General features: G+C 42.3%; 1 protein-coding gene across 44 annotated transcripts in view; it reads right to left on the bottom strand.

Moving 5' to 3' along the window:
* MAP4K4 (mitogen-activated protein kinase kinase kinase kinase 4) overlaps nt 1-17,089 on the bottom strand; it is a 182,838-nt gene that overhangs the window by 84,121 nt on the left and 81,628 nt on the right. For all 44 annotated transcript variants that reach the window (XM_062209974.1, XM_062209965.1, XM_062209975.1 and 41 more), the window contains one exon: nt 7,045-7,101. In XM_062209974.1, coding sequence (XP_062065958.1) covers nt 7,045-7,101 — 57 coding nt within the window. The remainder of the gene's footprint in view (nt 1-7,044; nt 7,102-17,089) is intronic.

Here is a 17,089-nt window from a genome sequence, read left to right as displayed (position 1 = left end):
TGCAATGGGCCCATGAGGCTCTGATTTCCAGTGGCTGCTATCACACATAAAGCAAAGGCTTTTCACATGAAGAACACTGAACAACACAACACATTGGGAGGGGGGGTCCTTAACTTTCCCCTGCTTGCTTACTTACCAAGGAGGAATTTTCATATTTTGTAAATTCCCAGTTAAAATCTTAAGTTAGAATGAATTAATCCAAAATAGAAACACATTCAACCCATGCCAAAAACAAAAACAAAACAACCTACTCCTTCAAAACATTATGATGTCGTGCCATCACCAGTATAGCTATCTTTAAAGCACTCAGTTACACTAGGCAACTTGTTGAACACGTCAACCTTAACCCCAAATTATCTATTACTGTGGGGAAGAGAAAGCTTTCCAACCAGAAAAGCAAAGTCTGAGTTTCAGAATGTGTTTTTTCAACTAAGGTAGAGGGGATGTGGACACTGGTCTCCAAGGCTGCTGTGTACACTGAACTGTCCATACCATACTTCATACAATACATGCTACCCAATGCAATCCACAGTGCACAGACTTTAAAAAGAATCCTCATAGATGCTGGTGCTGTGGCATAGCAGGTAAATCACCACCGGGGCACCAGTTTGAGTCCTGGCTACTCCTCTTCTGATCCAGCTCCCTGCTAATACACCTGGGAAAGCAGTAAAAAATGGCCCAAGTCCTTGGGCCCTGCACCCACGTGGGAGACCCAGAAGAAGCTCCTGGCTCCTGGTTTTGGATTGGCCCAGCTCCAGGTGTTGAGGCCAATTGGGGAGTGAACCAGCGGATGGAAGATCGATCTCTCTCTGCCTCTCCTTCTCTCTGTGTCAAACTTTGACTTTCAAATAAAAAAATCTTTAAAAAAAGAAAAAAAAAAAAAAAACACAGGAGCAAGAGGAAAAAATCAAAGCATAAGATGAAGAAACTATCAGAGAAATCTAGAATGTGGTATATTTTGTGAAACTACTGGCTGGACTCTTCTAAAAGTCAATTTCTTGAGAAAAAGGAAAAGGAGAAAAAAGAAAAAATGAGGAGGAAAGAAGGGGGAGGAGGAGGAGAAGGAAAAGGAGAAGGAGAAGTGGGGAGAGAAGGGTGGGAGGTGGGGAAAAGGGGGGGCAGGGGGAGGGGGGGAGGGAGAGAGGGAGGGGGGGAGAGGGAGGGGGGGAGAGGGAGGGAGGGAGGGAGGGAGGGAGGGAGGGATTCAGAGAAACCACAGTAGCTTAAAAATGAGTCAAGAGCTAAGAAAACCAATATACAAACTTAGATTAGACTATAATTTTTAAAAAGTTTTAAAAATATTCTTGAAGTAGGCATTGTGGTGCATCAGGTTAGGCTGCTGCTGGAGATGCATCCTATATCAAAAGGTGGTTGAGGCCAGTGCTGTGGCACAGTGGGTTAAAGCCCCAGCCTGCAGTGCCAGCATCCCATATGGGCACCAGTTCAAGTCCTGGCTGCTCCACTTCTGATCCAGCTCTCTGCTAACGTGCCTGGGAAAGAAGCAGAAGACGGCCCAAGTCCTTGGGTCCCTGCACCCATGTGGGAGACCCGTAAGAAGCTCCTGGCTTCAGATCAGCTCAGCTCTGGCCGTTGTGGCCATTTGGAGAGTGAACCAGTGGATGAAAGACCTCTCTCTTTCTGTGTCTTTACCTCTCTCTGTAACTCTGACTTTCAAATAAATCAATCTTTAAAAAAAAAAAAAAAAGTGCTGGTTCAAGTCTCAGCTACTCTGTTTCTGATCCAGCTTCTTGCTAATGTACCTGGGAAGGCAGCAGAGGATGGCTCAATAGTTGGATCCCTGCCACCCAGGTTGGAGACCCAGACAGAGTCCAAGATTCCTGGCTTTAGTCTGGCCTGGCCCCAATTGTTGTGGTCATTAAGGAGTAAATCAATTTGCCTTTCAAACAAATACATCTTTAAAAATGTATTCTTGGAACAAATGAGGAAATCCAAATACAGACTGCACATCAGATGAACTGGAATTATCGATTCCTTTAAGGGATATTATGATTACATAGAAGAACACCTTCATCTTAGAAGAAACGTATTCCAGTAATGGGCAACATTCCACAGTGGTATGTATACTTTCAACAATACACATACTCAAACAAAATGTTAACAACTGTGGAATCCAAGTGAAAGGTAAAGAGTATTTAATATTTCAACACTTCTGTATGTGTGAACATCTCCATAATAAAAAATTGGGAATTTATTAAAACACAAATGTCTCTTCTCAGAGGACACACTTTACCCAAAGACTTTATAAATCCCAAGTCAATGATCACTAGCCTAGCTCACCTTTACCAGAGTGTTAAAAGTACTGGGATAACCTAAAACTGCAATGCCATGGATTAAGCAGAAGTTTAAGTCTTAATGTCAAGGGTTGATGGATTAAGGGTGGAGACTTCATAGTATGGTGGGAGGTCTGCAGTCATTGGGAGCTTGCCCTCAGAAGGTAGTTCTCACCAGAATTAGTGATTTAAGCTGAGTTGAGCCTAGCTTCTTTTTCTGTTTTCTGGCTTACCATGTAATGCAACCATTCTTCCGCACCTGCTCTGTACCCCCAACAGGCCAATGGAGCCATCTGATTCTCAACAGTGAATCTTCAAATTGTAAGCTAAAATAAACCTTTGCCGTCCCAACAAGCTCCTCTCAGGTATTTCAGTTCAAATAACAAGAAATTGACTAATATATGCAAGAATAAATATTGGTCACTTATGTATATCAGTCCTTTATGTAAAACAGAAGCTTTGACATTAAAACAAAAAGAAATGAAATGGCTACAAAGGATCCAAATAACCAATTCAAATTCATTTGAAGCACAGCACATTCACAAAAATGAGTAAATGTTACAATGGGGACATCCATATATGTGGAACATATCAATTTCTAATACTTTGCCTTGTTCTAAGTCGAGCAAGCAGACACAGTGGGGCAGTGTAGCCTAATTTACTAGAACTGAAAAATGTGAAGTCCAGGTCAAATCCTTAGCTTATAAAAAGCACCCACTGCCTTGCTTTGTTGTGTGCGTCCTTCAGTTATGATATTTTACTATAGTTTACTGGGAAAACTGGGTACATGAGCCTTTCCTATACAGTATTCAGCAAACTCCTGTAAATCTGAAAGAACTATAAAATGAAACAAAAAACACATTATAGATCTGTTCTCCTAGTGTTGTACACAGTTCAAACACATCCTTAACTTGCTCCTTAAACCCATACCAAACCAACCAAAAGATCACTTTCCTTCCAAAGAGCCCTTCACAATTCTAATGGTCAATTCTTAATACTGTAAAAGCACTAAGAGATACTAAGAAATGTTTACCTCTCTTGCAAATAATGCCTCCCCCTCAGACCGCTTAATTTTCAACACTGCCCCTGTCACCTCATACCAGTAAACTAGCAGATGGAAGATTTCTCTCTCTCTCTCTCTCTCTCTCTCTCACTGTGCCTCTCCTTTTCTCTCTCTGTAACTCAGCCTTTCAAATAAATACATAAATCTTTAAGAACAAAAAAGAAAGACTGCAGATGAAGTGGGCCCCCATTTTCTCTCACTGCAGCCAGTTCCAAAAAGCTCAACTCATTCAGGTTGCCAGCAGCTAACAGCTGCGGAAAGGAGCAGCCCTGCCATTCATCTTCCCACACCTGCTGTTCTTGCGTTCTGAGCCTGACCAGTAACTAGCAGCCTGGTAAGTGCCTCTCAGGTTCATCAAAGGAGGCAGAACAAGTCTGTGGTTTTTCCCAAGAATGAATGAGGATTCGCACCTTTTTGCTCCTGAAATGAAGCTAAAAAGAAGTCAGAAATCCAGAAGAATTCCACGCTTTCCAAGAGAATCCTGGCCAACAGACCCTTCTGCTGGGGCTGGAACCAGAAGGATTAGCTGCAAAATCTCTCACTCCAGCTCCCAGATCCCAGTCAGGCTATTGCTTACAACTTAAAAGAGCCAAAGGCCTGGATGTGGAGGGTAGGTTAAGATGTGTTTCCCAGGCTGACAGCTAGTCTTCTATCTACAAGCAAGACTTAATTCTGGGTGCTGACTGTGCCCTGTGGTATAGCAGAGGTCACTGCATGAAAATAGCACACAAAAAACAGTACTGAGAGGCCAATACAGTATAAGAGTGACTGAGTTTGTATTTTTTTTTTTTAAGACTCAACATCTGGTTTTCATTTTACCTGAATACGTGCCCTTTGCATTAATTATTTTTAGAGGAGTCTTGAAAATACTTGTATCAAACATTTGCCCAACACTGTCTGAATTTTTCAGGCAAGGAAATACCTTTTGCATACAACTTAAGTGGAACACAAAACACCCATTACATACAGATATGGGGGGGGGGGGTCTTCAAGAAGTTCATGGAAAATGTATTATGAGAAATAGTGTGTACTGATTTCAAATTTCTTTTGCACTAAAATAAGCCTTTTAGTTTCATTTTGCCATGAACTTTATGAAGTGCCTTTCTACACGTTTTATAGCTGTGCTCATGGAAAGATGGCGGAAAGCACAGGCACCGAAGCACCCACAGTGGCACAAATGCAAGGATTTAATTAACCATATATTCTCGTATTTCAATCTTTTAAAAAATTTTTCAATGTACTTGAAAGAGAAACAGAGTTAGAGACAGGCAAGGAGAGATAGACAGACAGACAGACAGACAGAGAGAACACGCACAAGAGCCAGCAAGCAAGCTCCATCTGCTGGTTCACTCCCCAGATGCCCGTGATGGCCACTGGCAAGAACTAAGGCCGGGTAGGAGTCGGGCACTCAGTCAGTCCAGGTCTCCCATGTGGGTAGCAGGAACCCAGGCACTTAAGTTGGCACACTTCCTGCATTATCAGGAAGCTGGACTCAGGAAACGGATCTGGGACTCAAACCCAGGTACTCCAATGTAGCAACATGCATCCTAATCAACATCCCAACCACTAGGCCCAATGGCCACTCCGATCTTTTTACAGTGACCACACACTGCCCATTTACAATCAGACCCACACTGAGGTGAAGAGGCCCTCTACTGAGCAGATCAACCCCATCTGGACTCCACTGGAGATGAGAAAGTGAGCAAACCTTGCTAGCCGTAACAGTAGTGCCAGGCCAGGCAGCAAAGGCTGAAGGCATGCCAGTAAAGACACTGAAATCTTAGTTCATAAAATCCCAAAGCTGACATTTAGAATGGTACCCATAAGCCTCCCAGTAAATGAAGTATGCCTCCCAGTAAATGAAGTATGTGAATAAATATGCAAAACTGTAGGCTCCTGCAACACCATTTCCCAATGCATCACCAGCAGGATCTGGTACATTAGTGTGAATACAGGCTTTGATATGAAGGTGCCAATGAGCACCCAGAGGGAGCCTAAACTCTATTACTTCATTTAATTACAGTAAGTTAGAAAGTACTATTGTTCCAACACTCCTTAAAATAATGCTAAATTGGACAAATAAATAAAATAATGCTAACTGGACAAAATCTCATTCTACCACTAGGCTGTATGACAGGGTAGGATCACTGTAATGCACACAGTGCAAAACACAATGTTCTAATAATGTTTTGGCAATTTAATCAAGCAACAGTTTTTCATGTTAAAATCTCCATTACCAGCCGGCACCGTGGCTTAACAGGCTAATCCTCCGCCTTGCGGCACCGGCACACCGGGTTCTAGTCCTGGTTGGGGCGCTGGATTCTATCCCGGTTGCCCCTCTTCCAGGCCAGCTCTCTGCTATGGCCCAGGAAGGCAGTGGAGGATGGCCCAAGTCCTGCCCTGCACCCGCATGGGAGACCAGGAGAAGCACCTGGCTCCTGGCTTCGGATCAGTGAGATGCACCGGCCGCAGCGGCCATTGGAGGGTGAACCAACGGCAAAAAGGAAGAACTTTCTCTGTCTCTCTCTCTCTCTCTCACTATCCACTCTGCCTGTAAAAAAAAAAAAAAAAAAAAACCACTCCATTACCCTGTTTGATAAGAAAAGACAAGGGTCAGCTCAAAAAATGTAACATCTTCAAATATCTATATGAGGGTATCCTATAGTCCAGAGACAAGAATGTCCCTAATTCTCACTGGCCAGTATGCACAGTGTAGATTCCCATGCTGTCATGGAGACCATGCAGAGGGGAAGGCAGAGAAGATCTTTCCAGGTAACTGAGTGGTATGTCTAAGAGAAGTTGAGCTACTGTTTACCTGGATAGACCCCAGATTTAGGGAAAATTACAACTTGATTTTAAAATATCCCAAATCCTCAAGGCTGCTGCTAGCTAACTCCAGAATCTGAAATAGGATGTTGTCTCCTATTCACGATTAGACAAGTTAGGAGCAATCTTAAGAGCACACTAAATTTTCATATAAAAATAACTTGAAGTTATGTGGATTTAGTTCATTAAAATTTACAGCTTTTTAAAAAAAATTTACATGTGTGCCCATGCATACATGTACAGGCACACACGGGGGCTCACAAACACACTTACCTTTTGTCTGAGTTAAGTTCTCCTCTTTCCCATCTAAAGCTGCACAGTAAATCCTCATGTGACCATGTCAAGAACTATTTTTTGCTACTAAATTTTGCCAACAATCTGCTCAGCAGTCCAGCAGATGTTTCTGTTTTCCAACCTCTGGGAACTTGGCTGGATCTGTTTTCTTCCCCCATGTTAAAAATAAAAGAAATGGCACAAACATGGCCTAATACCCTAGAGAAGCGTCCCCATCCCACAAGTGCACCCTCCCTGCTCATGTGACCTCCAGGATCCCTTCTCGAATCCTTCCCTTTCCATTAGAGAAGATGTTTCCAATTATGGCCCATTCTGTTGCCAAGGATGACATCACTCAGATTTTTTTGCTTTAAAAGAAAATGCTACTGACTCTTAGTTACTTGGGGAGCATCTGCAACAATTTAGGCCAACTAGTCTGCTGCTGGACCTATGAACTCGCAGTGTCATGTGAGGGCAATTTGTTCAAGGGATCACATTCTCCAAACAGAATCATACTCTTACATTGTTGGGGGTTGGGGAGATGTCTTTTATCTAATGATCTCTTTAAAAACATGCATGATCCAATCTTACCTCAGTGACATCCATAACCTTGATGGCCGCCAACTGACCCGTTTTAACATGTCGACCCTGAAAGAACAGAGGGAAAAAACGATCAATAGGCACCAATGTTTCTGCACAATCATTACAACAGAATGGCTTAAGTTTTCAACAAATTATATCCCTTCTATGTTTTCCTCTTATTAACAAAAAGTTATAATGTAATATTCTGTTCTCTCCAACAGAACAAGATAGCTTGTAATGCCAATGAACAATTAATAAACAAAACAATTAGTAGAATAAATGAACTGATAAAGCATCAATTGATTCCTTCTTTCTCAGGTTTAATTTACATTTCATTATCTCCAAACAAGTTAAATAACGCTTCCTTCTATACATCAGGTTGACCACCCTTTCTTTCTTAACATACCATGTGGAAATACACGAACGCCCAAAAGCCCCTCTACATATTTATTTTTGTCAAAACAGATTAACAGTAATTTTCCCCTAGGCCCTAGAAAAACCCATTATTTGATGTCACAAGAGTTATACTGACAATCTTCCTTGGAGCTTTCTGCTATCCCAAGGGAGGGAGGTTGGACTATAACCCAGGATAAAGGGAGGATACAAAGAGCTTTAGGGATAGCTTTCTTGCAGCTATATTCTAACTCCTGACCCAGGACCTAAAAATGTGTGTTTCATTGTATTTCAGACAAATTTGGTATCACTCTCCTCTCACCCAGATGAGGAACACTGAATTTAATTACCATCAGTCTCTCTATCTACTCTTTACAGTGCCCTGCTGGTCACTTCTCAGACCAGTAACAAAGAACAACGCAGATATTCTAAACATGATTCACTTAGGACTCAGTGGAAAATGACTCTTTTCCAACAAATGAAAAACAGAAACAATGCCCTATATTTTTGAAAATCCTGTCTCTCCTGTGGTTTCATGATTAACGCTAGTGAACTTCAGTGTGTTCAGTGCTTCAAATCTGCAGAAAGATCTCCACTTATTCTAGATCTGCGAGCAACTCCATCTGTGATGTTCCTGAATCCAAGCCGAACTTAACAGGATCTAGTATTAAGTATTCTTCTGATATTTCTATATAAGAAATACAAAGATCATCAATCCTTAGCACCTCATCAGCCTTCAAATTTGTTATTCTTCTCGCATTAGGTCTGTTTCCAAATTCCTGCGCAACTGTCTGGCGCAAAATAACCAAGTGATTGGAGAAAATGCCACACAAGTGTGCTGGCTCGCCTTCTTTTCAAGAGGGTAAGGACACTTGCAGGGTAAAATCTGTGGGAGAAGATATCGGACATGGTAACACAACAGACCCCTGCAGATCAAGAAAATCATAGGTCTTTGAAGAAGTCCCTCCAGATGCTTATACAGTGGTATCAAGCCTTTGTTTCAAACAAGTCTTAAGATAAAGACACAAGAAGCAACTGGAAAATGATCTGTGCAACATCCTTCTATGCCTTCCACTCAGCACGAAGTATGCATTCTTAAGACTTAGCACTTGGACAGTGGTATAAAAGTTGAGTTTTTTTTTTTTTTTTTTTTCAATTCATTCAGCATCTGCTTAATACAGAGTGTGAGTTTCCCTTACTAAGGGATTACAGACTCAGGGCCCAATAACTAATTGATTATTTTGGTGAAGGAGGCCAGATTAAAGATATTAATCTTCTTTATCACATGCTAGTCTCCAAACTGGTCCATTTTACATTTAAATTTAAATCAGAAAATCTTTGAAGAATTCTGCCTCCTCCTTTCCAGGAAACAAAATAATGCACTGGAAGAAATGATTCTGGGATTCAGGCAGCCTCGACTGGGTCTGCCTCTAACCGCACATGGTAAAGCTGCTGAATCGCTGTGAGCTTAAGACTGCAGTGAGACCCAATGTGTTCAGAAGCTCTGCACCTGGCAGCTACAGGCAAAGTCCAGAGAGCAACAGGTGCACAGCAGCCTCTCAACTGAGTTTCCTCATTGTTCCACCCCATCAGAGGGCCGTGCTCATTTCCTGACCCCTTCTCCCTAATTCAGATTGCAACTACCTTAAATCTAGTCAATTTAGGTCCATTTGTAACTTTTTAATAAATTTTTTTCCTTTAATATTTATTTATTTATTTTGAAAGTTAGAATGGGGGGGGGGGGAGATTTCCATCCACTGGTTCATTCCTCAGGTGGCTACAATGGTCAGTGTTGGGCCAGGCCAAAGTCAGGAGCCAGGAGCTTCATCTGGGTCTCCCACATGGGTAGCAGGGGCCTAAGCACTTGGGCCAGCCTCTGTTGCTTTCCCAGGCGCATTAGCAGGGAGATGCATCGCAAGTAGAGCAGCCAGGACATGAGTAAGTGCCCATATGGGTTGCCAGCACCACAGGCGGTAGCTTAGTTCATTATGTCAGAACACTGGTCCCAATTCATAATTTTTGAAAGGCATGGCCGATATGAAAGGAGGCAGTAGTCTGAAGTCATCTACTTTTCTAATTATTTAGAAGGAACAAAAAAAGCAAACATCGAAATTTGAAACAGAAGTAATAATTATCTGCTGAGATGGGTCATCTCTGTGTAAAGGAATCACAAAGGCCAGCAAAATAGCCTGAAGAGAAAAACTAAAGCTAGGGTTCAATGTACTGAGTGCTGATATGTATACAATCGTGCATTAAGAAGGTTACACCCAGAGTTTTTATAAGGATTAAAAACGTGTTGTGATTTACTCCACACTACCCAAGAAACAGTATACTGACTTCTCCTTCGGGTTGGGCTACAAGATTAAATCTGCAAAAGTTAGGTGCCCACCTCCAAGGCAGGCCCTACCAGCACCTCTCCTGGCATCCCTTGAGCTGTATCACATGTGACCCTCCTTCATACTGCTTGAAGACTACTCAAAGAAGAAATGCCAAAGGCATAAATGGATCACACTGTTCTAAGATTGAAAGCACAGAGGAACAGGTGCTGCTCACCAAAGTTGGAGGCTTGATATTTATGGTACCACCCCTTTCTGACCTGTTCAAAACTACAATACAGGTGAACTATACCACACAGGGTCACTAAGATACCTTACTTAGTGCATGCAGAGATTATGAACTTAATATTAACAGGGTCTTCCTCTTTTTAATGTTTTACTTATTTTATTTATTTGAAAGGCAGAGAGACCTCTCATCTGCTGGCTCACTCTCCAAAGCCAGATATTCACGTGTATTTTCTCAAGAGATCCAAGAAAACCTTAAAAAGGCAAGAAAATGATTTGCTATCCTACTCTACTGATGAGCGCTTTGAATCTTAGTATTAAGTTCTCTGCCCAAGGTACAATGGTAGCAGAATCCCCAATCCAAGATGATTATATTATGTAAGATGGAAATGATGGACGTCCACTGTTTCTACCAAATACTGTCAAATTCCTGCTATCAAAATGTGCTGTTTTTAAACAAGTTATCCCCCACCTGGTGCTACCAAAAGCTTAGCAGACATAGCAAAATTTTGAATTAAATTTCCTACTCTAATCAATATCATTCCATGCAAAGTTTGACGGGCTCACATTAATTAGAATTTCCCCAAGTGGTACTGCAATTTTATGGGTTTTGATTCATATTTAGTCTTTAATAAATTTTAGGAAAATGAATATTTCTTTTTTAAAAATACAAAACTTAAACTGTTCTTAGCAGAGGTTCAAACTAAGGAAAATGGCTAACTTTCTACCCTCGTTCATGTTTCTAAACAAGCCAAAATAACCCCTGTGCATTTGCAAACATGCAATACACTTATAACAAATGCTCTAAGAAAGATCCCATTTAGAGTGAGAAGGAACAACATTCAAGGGAAGCTTTTAAAGATACAATGTTTCTATCTTCCTAAATTTTCTACTATTACAAGTCCCAGATAACTAATACACGCTGCATAATCTTTACCTAAACTCCAATAAGCCTATTAAAATACATTTGACAGCCAGTATTGGTGGCACAGTGGGTTAAGCCACCACCTGCACTGCCAGCATCCCATATCAGAGTGCCAATTTGTACCCAGGCTGCTCCACTTCTGATCCAGCTTCCTGCTAATGTGCCTGGAAAAACAGTAGTTGACGGCCCAAGTGCTTTGGTCCCTGCCACCCACGTGAGAAGCCCAGATAGAATTATGGGCTCTTCATCAAAGAAGGAGGTACCTTTCTCTGAAGGGAGGAGAGAACTTCCACTTTGACTATGACCCTGTCAGAATAAGATCGAAGTCGGCAAACTCAAAAGGCTTCCATAGCCTTGGCAACTCATGACTAGAGCCTAGGGAGATTACTGCCGCCATAAACAAGAGTGTCAAATTGTTAAGTCAACAACAGGAGTCACTGTGTACTTACTTCTCATGTGGGATCTGTCCTTAATGTGTTGTCCAGTGTGAAGTAATGCTATAGCTAGTACTGAAACAGTATTTTACACTTTGTGTTTCTGTGTGGGTGCAAACTGATGAAATCTTTACTTAATATATACTAAATTGATCTTCTGTATATAAAGATAATTGAAAATGAATCTTTTTTTTTCTTTTTTTTTATTTTATTTTTTTATTAAACTTTTATTTAATGAATATAAATTTCCAAAGTATAGCTTATGGGTTACAATGGGAAAATGAATCTTGATGTGAATGGAATGGGAGAGGGAGCAGGAGATGGGGCTGTGCGAATGGGAGGGAAATTATGGGGGGGGGGGAAGCCATTGTAATCCATAAACTGTACTTTGGAAATTTATATTTACTAAATAAAAAAAATTAAAAAAAAATTATGGGCTCTTGAATTCAACCCAGCCCAGCCCCAGCCGTTGTGGCCATCTGAGGAATGAACCAGTGGACAGGAGACATCTGTGCCCCACCCTACCCCCACTTCTCCTTTCAAATAAATGAATCTTTAAATATGTGTGTGCTGTGTGAGTATATTTGATGATTAATCTGCTGTTCTTTCACATTAAGAGGAAATGGGGATGGGTTTACAAATGAATCCAAGAAATGAAAGGCTGAACCCTTAACTTAGGGCTCCAATACTCAGAGACGGTTTTGGCAGCTGTACAATAACAACTGCTTCGGCAAAAAGTTTGACCCCTCCTCTCCAGCCTTCTCCTGTACAGTTCTGCCGTTTCGCGACGGCTCCACATCACAGCTGAATAATGGAAAGGCACTGACTGTTCACAGTGCTTTCCGCCCCAATCTTGCATTGTTCACAGAATCACAAAGCTTTTGTACACACAGACTATTACAGAAGGAAATTCTACTAGGAATAGCAAACAGTTTCTCCTTCGCTCAGCGGCTTCTACTCCAGCAAGCACAGCCCTTGTGACCCAGAGAGCAGTGCAGTCCTGGAGACACGGTTGTAGAAACAAGACAGACACACCAGGATGACTCCACTCCTAGGACATACACCAAACACACATGCAGTATCATTTACTCTTCCTATGAGGATATTTCAAAATTTTCATAGAAAATAGTTTTAGGGCCTGGTGTTGCGGCACAACAGGTTGGGCCACACTGCAAGGCCATATCCAATATGGATACCGGTTTGGGTCCTGGTTGTTCTGCTTCCCAACCAGCTCCCAGCTAATGCACCTGGGAAAGCAGCAGAAATTGGCCCAAGTGCTTGGAGCCCTGCCACCAACCTAGGAGACCCAGATGAGGCTCCTGACTATTGGCTTCAGCCTGGTCAAGCCTCAGCTGTTGCAGCCATTTGGGGAATGAACCAGTGGATGGAAGATCTCTGTTTCTCTAACTCTGCCTTTCAAATAAATGAGTAAATTTTTTTTTAAAAAATTTTACTTGAAAGAGAGAGTGAGGTAGAAACAGATGGAGAGGTCTTCCATCCAGCGCCCATATGAGATGCTGGAACTGCAGGCCTGGGCTTTAACCCACTGCACCACAGCACTGGGCCCCATAAGTGAATCTTTAAAAAAGAAAAAAAGAGGGGATGGTACTATGGCATAGTAGGTTAAACATCCACCTGTAGTGCTGGCATCCCATATGGGCGCTGGTTCAAGTCCCAGCTGCTCCACTTCCGATCCAGCTCCCTAGTGATGGCCTGGGAAAGCAGTAGAAGATGGCCCAAGTGCTTGGGCCCCTGCACCCCTGTGGGAGACCTGGAAGAAGCTCCTGGCTCTGGATCGGCCCAGCTCTGTCCATTGCAGCCATTTGGGGCATGAACCAGTAGATGGAAGACCTCTCTCTCTCTCTGCTTTTCCCTCTGTCTGAAACTCTGCCTCTCAAGTAAATAAATAGATCTTTTTTTAAAGGAAGAAAAGAAAGAAGGAAGGGAGGGAGGGAGGGAATGCAGTTTTTAAAAGGCTTATTTTGATGCAAAAAAAAATTCAAAGTTATGAATGTGAAGTCTTCAAAAAGTTCATGGAAATGTATACCATGAAGAAAACTATGCATGGGTTCCAAATTTTATTTAAAAAATAAGCTTATCTTTTAATCCTGTGTTAACGTTTTGAAGCAATCTATACAGCCCAACAAAAGTATCATTTCATAGATGAAAAACAAAAGTTTACAGAGAGTTGAGTTAGCCAGCTCAAGATTCACACGGCGACTTGCTCCCTATACTAGGCTGTGCACTTTAAAATAGAAAGGACCACAACTATCCTATATAACTAATTTGTTACATAGAAACTTCCAAGTACACTATGCTACAATATAAATACTGTAACTGACTATATTCAGACATAGCAATGAAGTCAACAACAATGAAAACAGATTTCCAATGCCTGGCCTTTTCCTCCTGTGATAAGCAAAAGAGCATCCCATAGGAGTTCCTGGGGAAACCTGAGGGCATTCAGAGACACTCATCATGGCTTTCTTCTTTCGCCTGGCCCCACCTGTACCTCACCAGAAGTTTTCTTCCAAAAAACACTGGAGATAAAAATGTTTCCTTTCTCTCCAGTGAATTTAATCTGAAACAGAGACTTCAGAGATTAACTGCCTGGAATTGGCATTATATTTAGCTAGTATTAAAACCTTTATGAATGCAAACAAGAGTAAGCTGAAGACTGTTTAAACCAATACCCAGGACATGTGCTACACTGCCAAGGGGATAAAACACGGCACCTGCCTTCAAGGAGCCCATGATTTCAATGGGTGTTGCTCCACTTTGACAGCAAGTACAAAACAGCTGCTATGGGAGTTTCCACTGTGGGGCCGGCATTGTGGTCCAGCAGGTTAAGCCACCACCTGCAACACAGGCATCCTGTTCAAGTCCTGGTTGCTTCACTTCTGATCCAGCTCCCTACTAACATCTGGGAAAACAGCAGAAGACGACAGCCCAGGGTCTTGGGCCCCCACCACAGATGTGGGAGACAAGGGAATTCTAGCCTCCTGGCTGGCTTTAGCCTGGCTCAGCTCTGACTGCTGCAACCATTTGAGGAGTGAACCTGTGGATGGAAGATCAAGACTCTCTCTCTCCTCCCCCCCTTCTCCTCCCTCTCTGTGACTCTACTTTTCAAACAAATAAATAAATCTTTATAAGCAGGGGAAGGAGTTATCACTATGGGGCTGGTGATGTAGATCCATCCAGGGGGCTGCAGCTGAACCTTTAAGGATTGCCTAGAGGCTTTTCAAGATCAAAGGATACCACATGGATTCCTCAAGACTAAACTGCCTACAGGGGACAGCTATGCAGGCAGCAACAGGTCAGGATAAAGGGGAGAAAGCAATGACTCATCCAGCACCAGAAGCTGTGACACAAAATCACATCACTTCTCTGCAGACAAGCAAGAACAGGAAGAGTTTATCATACACACTGCGCCTGAACAAGAGGAAGAGGGGACTCCGGCATGGAGTTGCAGGGTGCTGCTGCAGAAAGCACAAGCCCGGCTGCTTCTCACTGCCAACTGAGAAGTCCAAGTTCTGCATCTTTGCACTTGACTTTTTTTTTTATTAGACTGCACACTTGACTTTTTAACGATATTTTGTTGGCTTGGTGGCTGTTAATATTTTGGATTTAAAATATTATTGGGAGGAAGTGATATTTTTCTATTAAGCAAATCAAATTCAGCAAGAAAAATAAAATCATTTTACCAGTGTTGTGCAGACTCCCAGGCTCTACCCCAGACTTAAGATGAGTACAAGGGTGAAAACAAAGTTTTAAATAGACGTCTGGTGGTTTCTTAAGCACTCCGAAGTGTGGGGCTCACTTCTCCCAGACTGTATGAAAAGGATCAAACTGCAGTTCTCTCTTCTCTTTTGGACTACATAATATTTATTACAATAATGTATGCAACTTACTATTTCAGTTGGAGATTTGGTGTGTGAGGGTTAGATTCCTAACAAGTAAATTCTAGTATCAACTGTATTTTCCAACAAACACATTAAATTATATCCAGAAATGTTCAAGAGCTCAAAGGATAGGCAAGCCAAACTCAACAACAGGTAACTTTACAGATGAGTAAGGAAGCCCCCAGAGCCAGAAGAAAACACACACAGTAGCTAAGCTAAACTGAGTTTGTCAGTTCTCTCCCCAGAATGTCTCATACACACCACTCACGGTCTACCGTGAGCATTCGCGCTATCCACTCCCCTTTATTAGTTTCTCTAATTTTACAACAAACATGGAACTGCACAACCTTGTGGTGGATGGCAGGAGTCCGGTACTGGGCAATCCTCTGACCAACCTTCCCATCCACCCCAAGGCAAAGACCAGCTTAACTGGCTCTGTACGGGAAACCCCAAAACCACAGGCCTCGCTTTTTTCCAGGAAGTGTCTGAGAAACCTCCAAAACTACCAAAAGGGAAGGGACATTGGCCAGACAGCACGCCAATGAGCCATCGAAGACAAGGAACCATGTAGTTAACTTGGGACAGACAGCTCAGAGCACTCCAGAAAACATCTTGGTCTTCTAAACACCTTCCTACAAGAGAGCAAGAAGAAGGCAAGGCGATCCCACTGATCTATATATGCACTGTCCTCATCACCCTCCTCCAAAAGCTAGAGCAAGCCTGAGGTGAGCAGGCTCTATTGAGCACATTTCATCCTTGGAACTACTATTTCCTATTTTATCAGTATCTGCTTCTCCGTTTTTCCTCCTACCCTAGAGTAACGAGGGTTTTGGATGAACAGGTAGACAAATAATGCAAAGGAATATGTCTTATTAGATCAGTCAAAGCTTGGTATTTAATAAAAAGACAGCACTTTTGTTCCCTAAAAAGTTTAAGATTAAAGAGAATTTTGCCATCCTAAAGTCAAAGCTATCTCATCTGGAACAAAGTTCCCCTTAGAAAACACTACACCTCCATTCCAAGGAATATGTAGACCTCTGTGAAGAATGAAACAGTCAAAACAGACAGCATGGTTAAGACTTTACCTACCTAATGCCACCGCCCACTCCCCAATCAGTGAGTCAGTCTGCATAGCTTAATTAACAAATAACTGTAAGTAAAACAAATTATACACCAGGAAGCCAGGAGCTTCTTCAGGGTCTCCCACGTGGGTGCAGGACCCAAGCACTTGGGCCATCTTCCACTGCTTTCCCTGGTGCATCAGCAGCAAGCTGGATCAAAAGTGGAGCAGCCGGGTCTTGAGTCAGAACCCATATGGGACACATTGGTGCTGCAGCAGGCAGCTTTACCCACCACGCCACAGCACCTATCCCCTAAAGATGGCTCGGAGAAATCATTTTATGAACACCGATTCCTATCCAGTCCTTGCAATTAAATGACAGCCTCAGTGAATACTACATCAGGCAGTGATATTCTACTAACAAAGAAAAGGTCCAGTTACCTGGTTCCTGTATAGTATTTGTACTATCTCCCACAGTTATGTTCTAGAACAGACTGGGGAATGGGCAGGCAGCACAAGGTTCCAGTTAGACCATGCACTGCATGTTAGAGAACCTGAGACAACTTTGATAAACACATAACAAACACATAACAAAAAGAAATCCTGCCATGAGAGTTTATGAGCAATTCCTTCAAAGGTCGGAGGGTCTGGGCTGCAGGTCAGGTGGAAAGAAAGGGCAGCTGCTTTTTAAAGCTACCTGGGATAAAGCTTCACTAAATGGACAAGTGTCCTTTCCGAGGGGTGAAACAGTCCTATGGCCTGGGCTACAACAGTAAGTG

This window comes from Lepus europaeus, chromosome 13, assembly GCF_033115175.1.
Source record: "Lepus europaeus isolate LE1 chromosome 13, mLepTim1.pri, whole genome shotgun sequence".
Taxonomy (NCBI): domain Eukaryota; kingdom Metazoa; phylum Chordata; class Mammalia; order Lagomorpha; family Leporidae; genus Lepus; species Lepus europaeus.
Note: the sequence above shows the minus strand (reverse complement) of the source record. Positions and strands in the feature narration are given on the sequence as shown.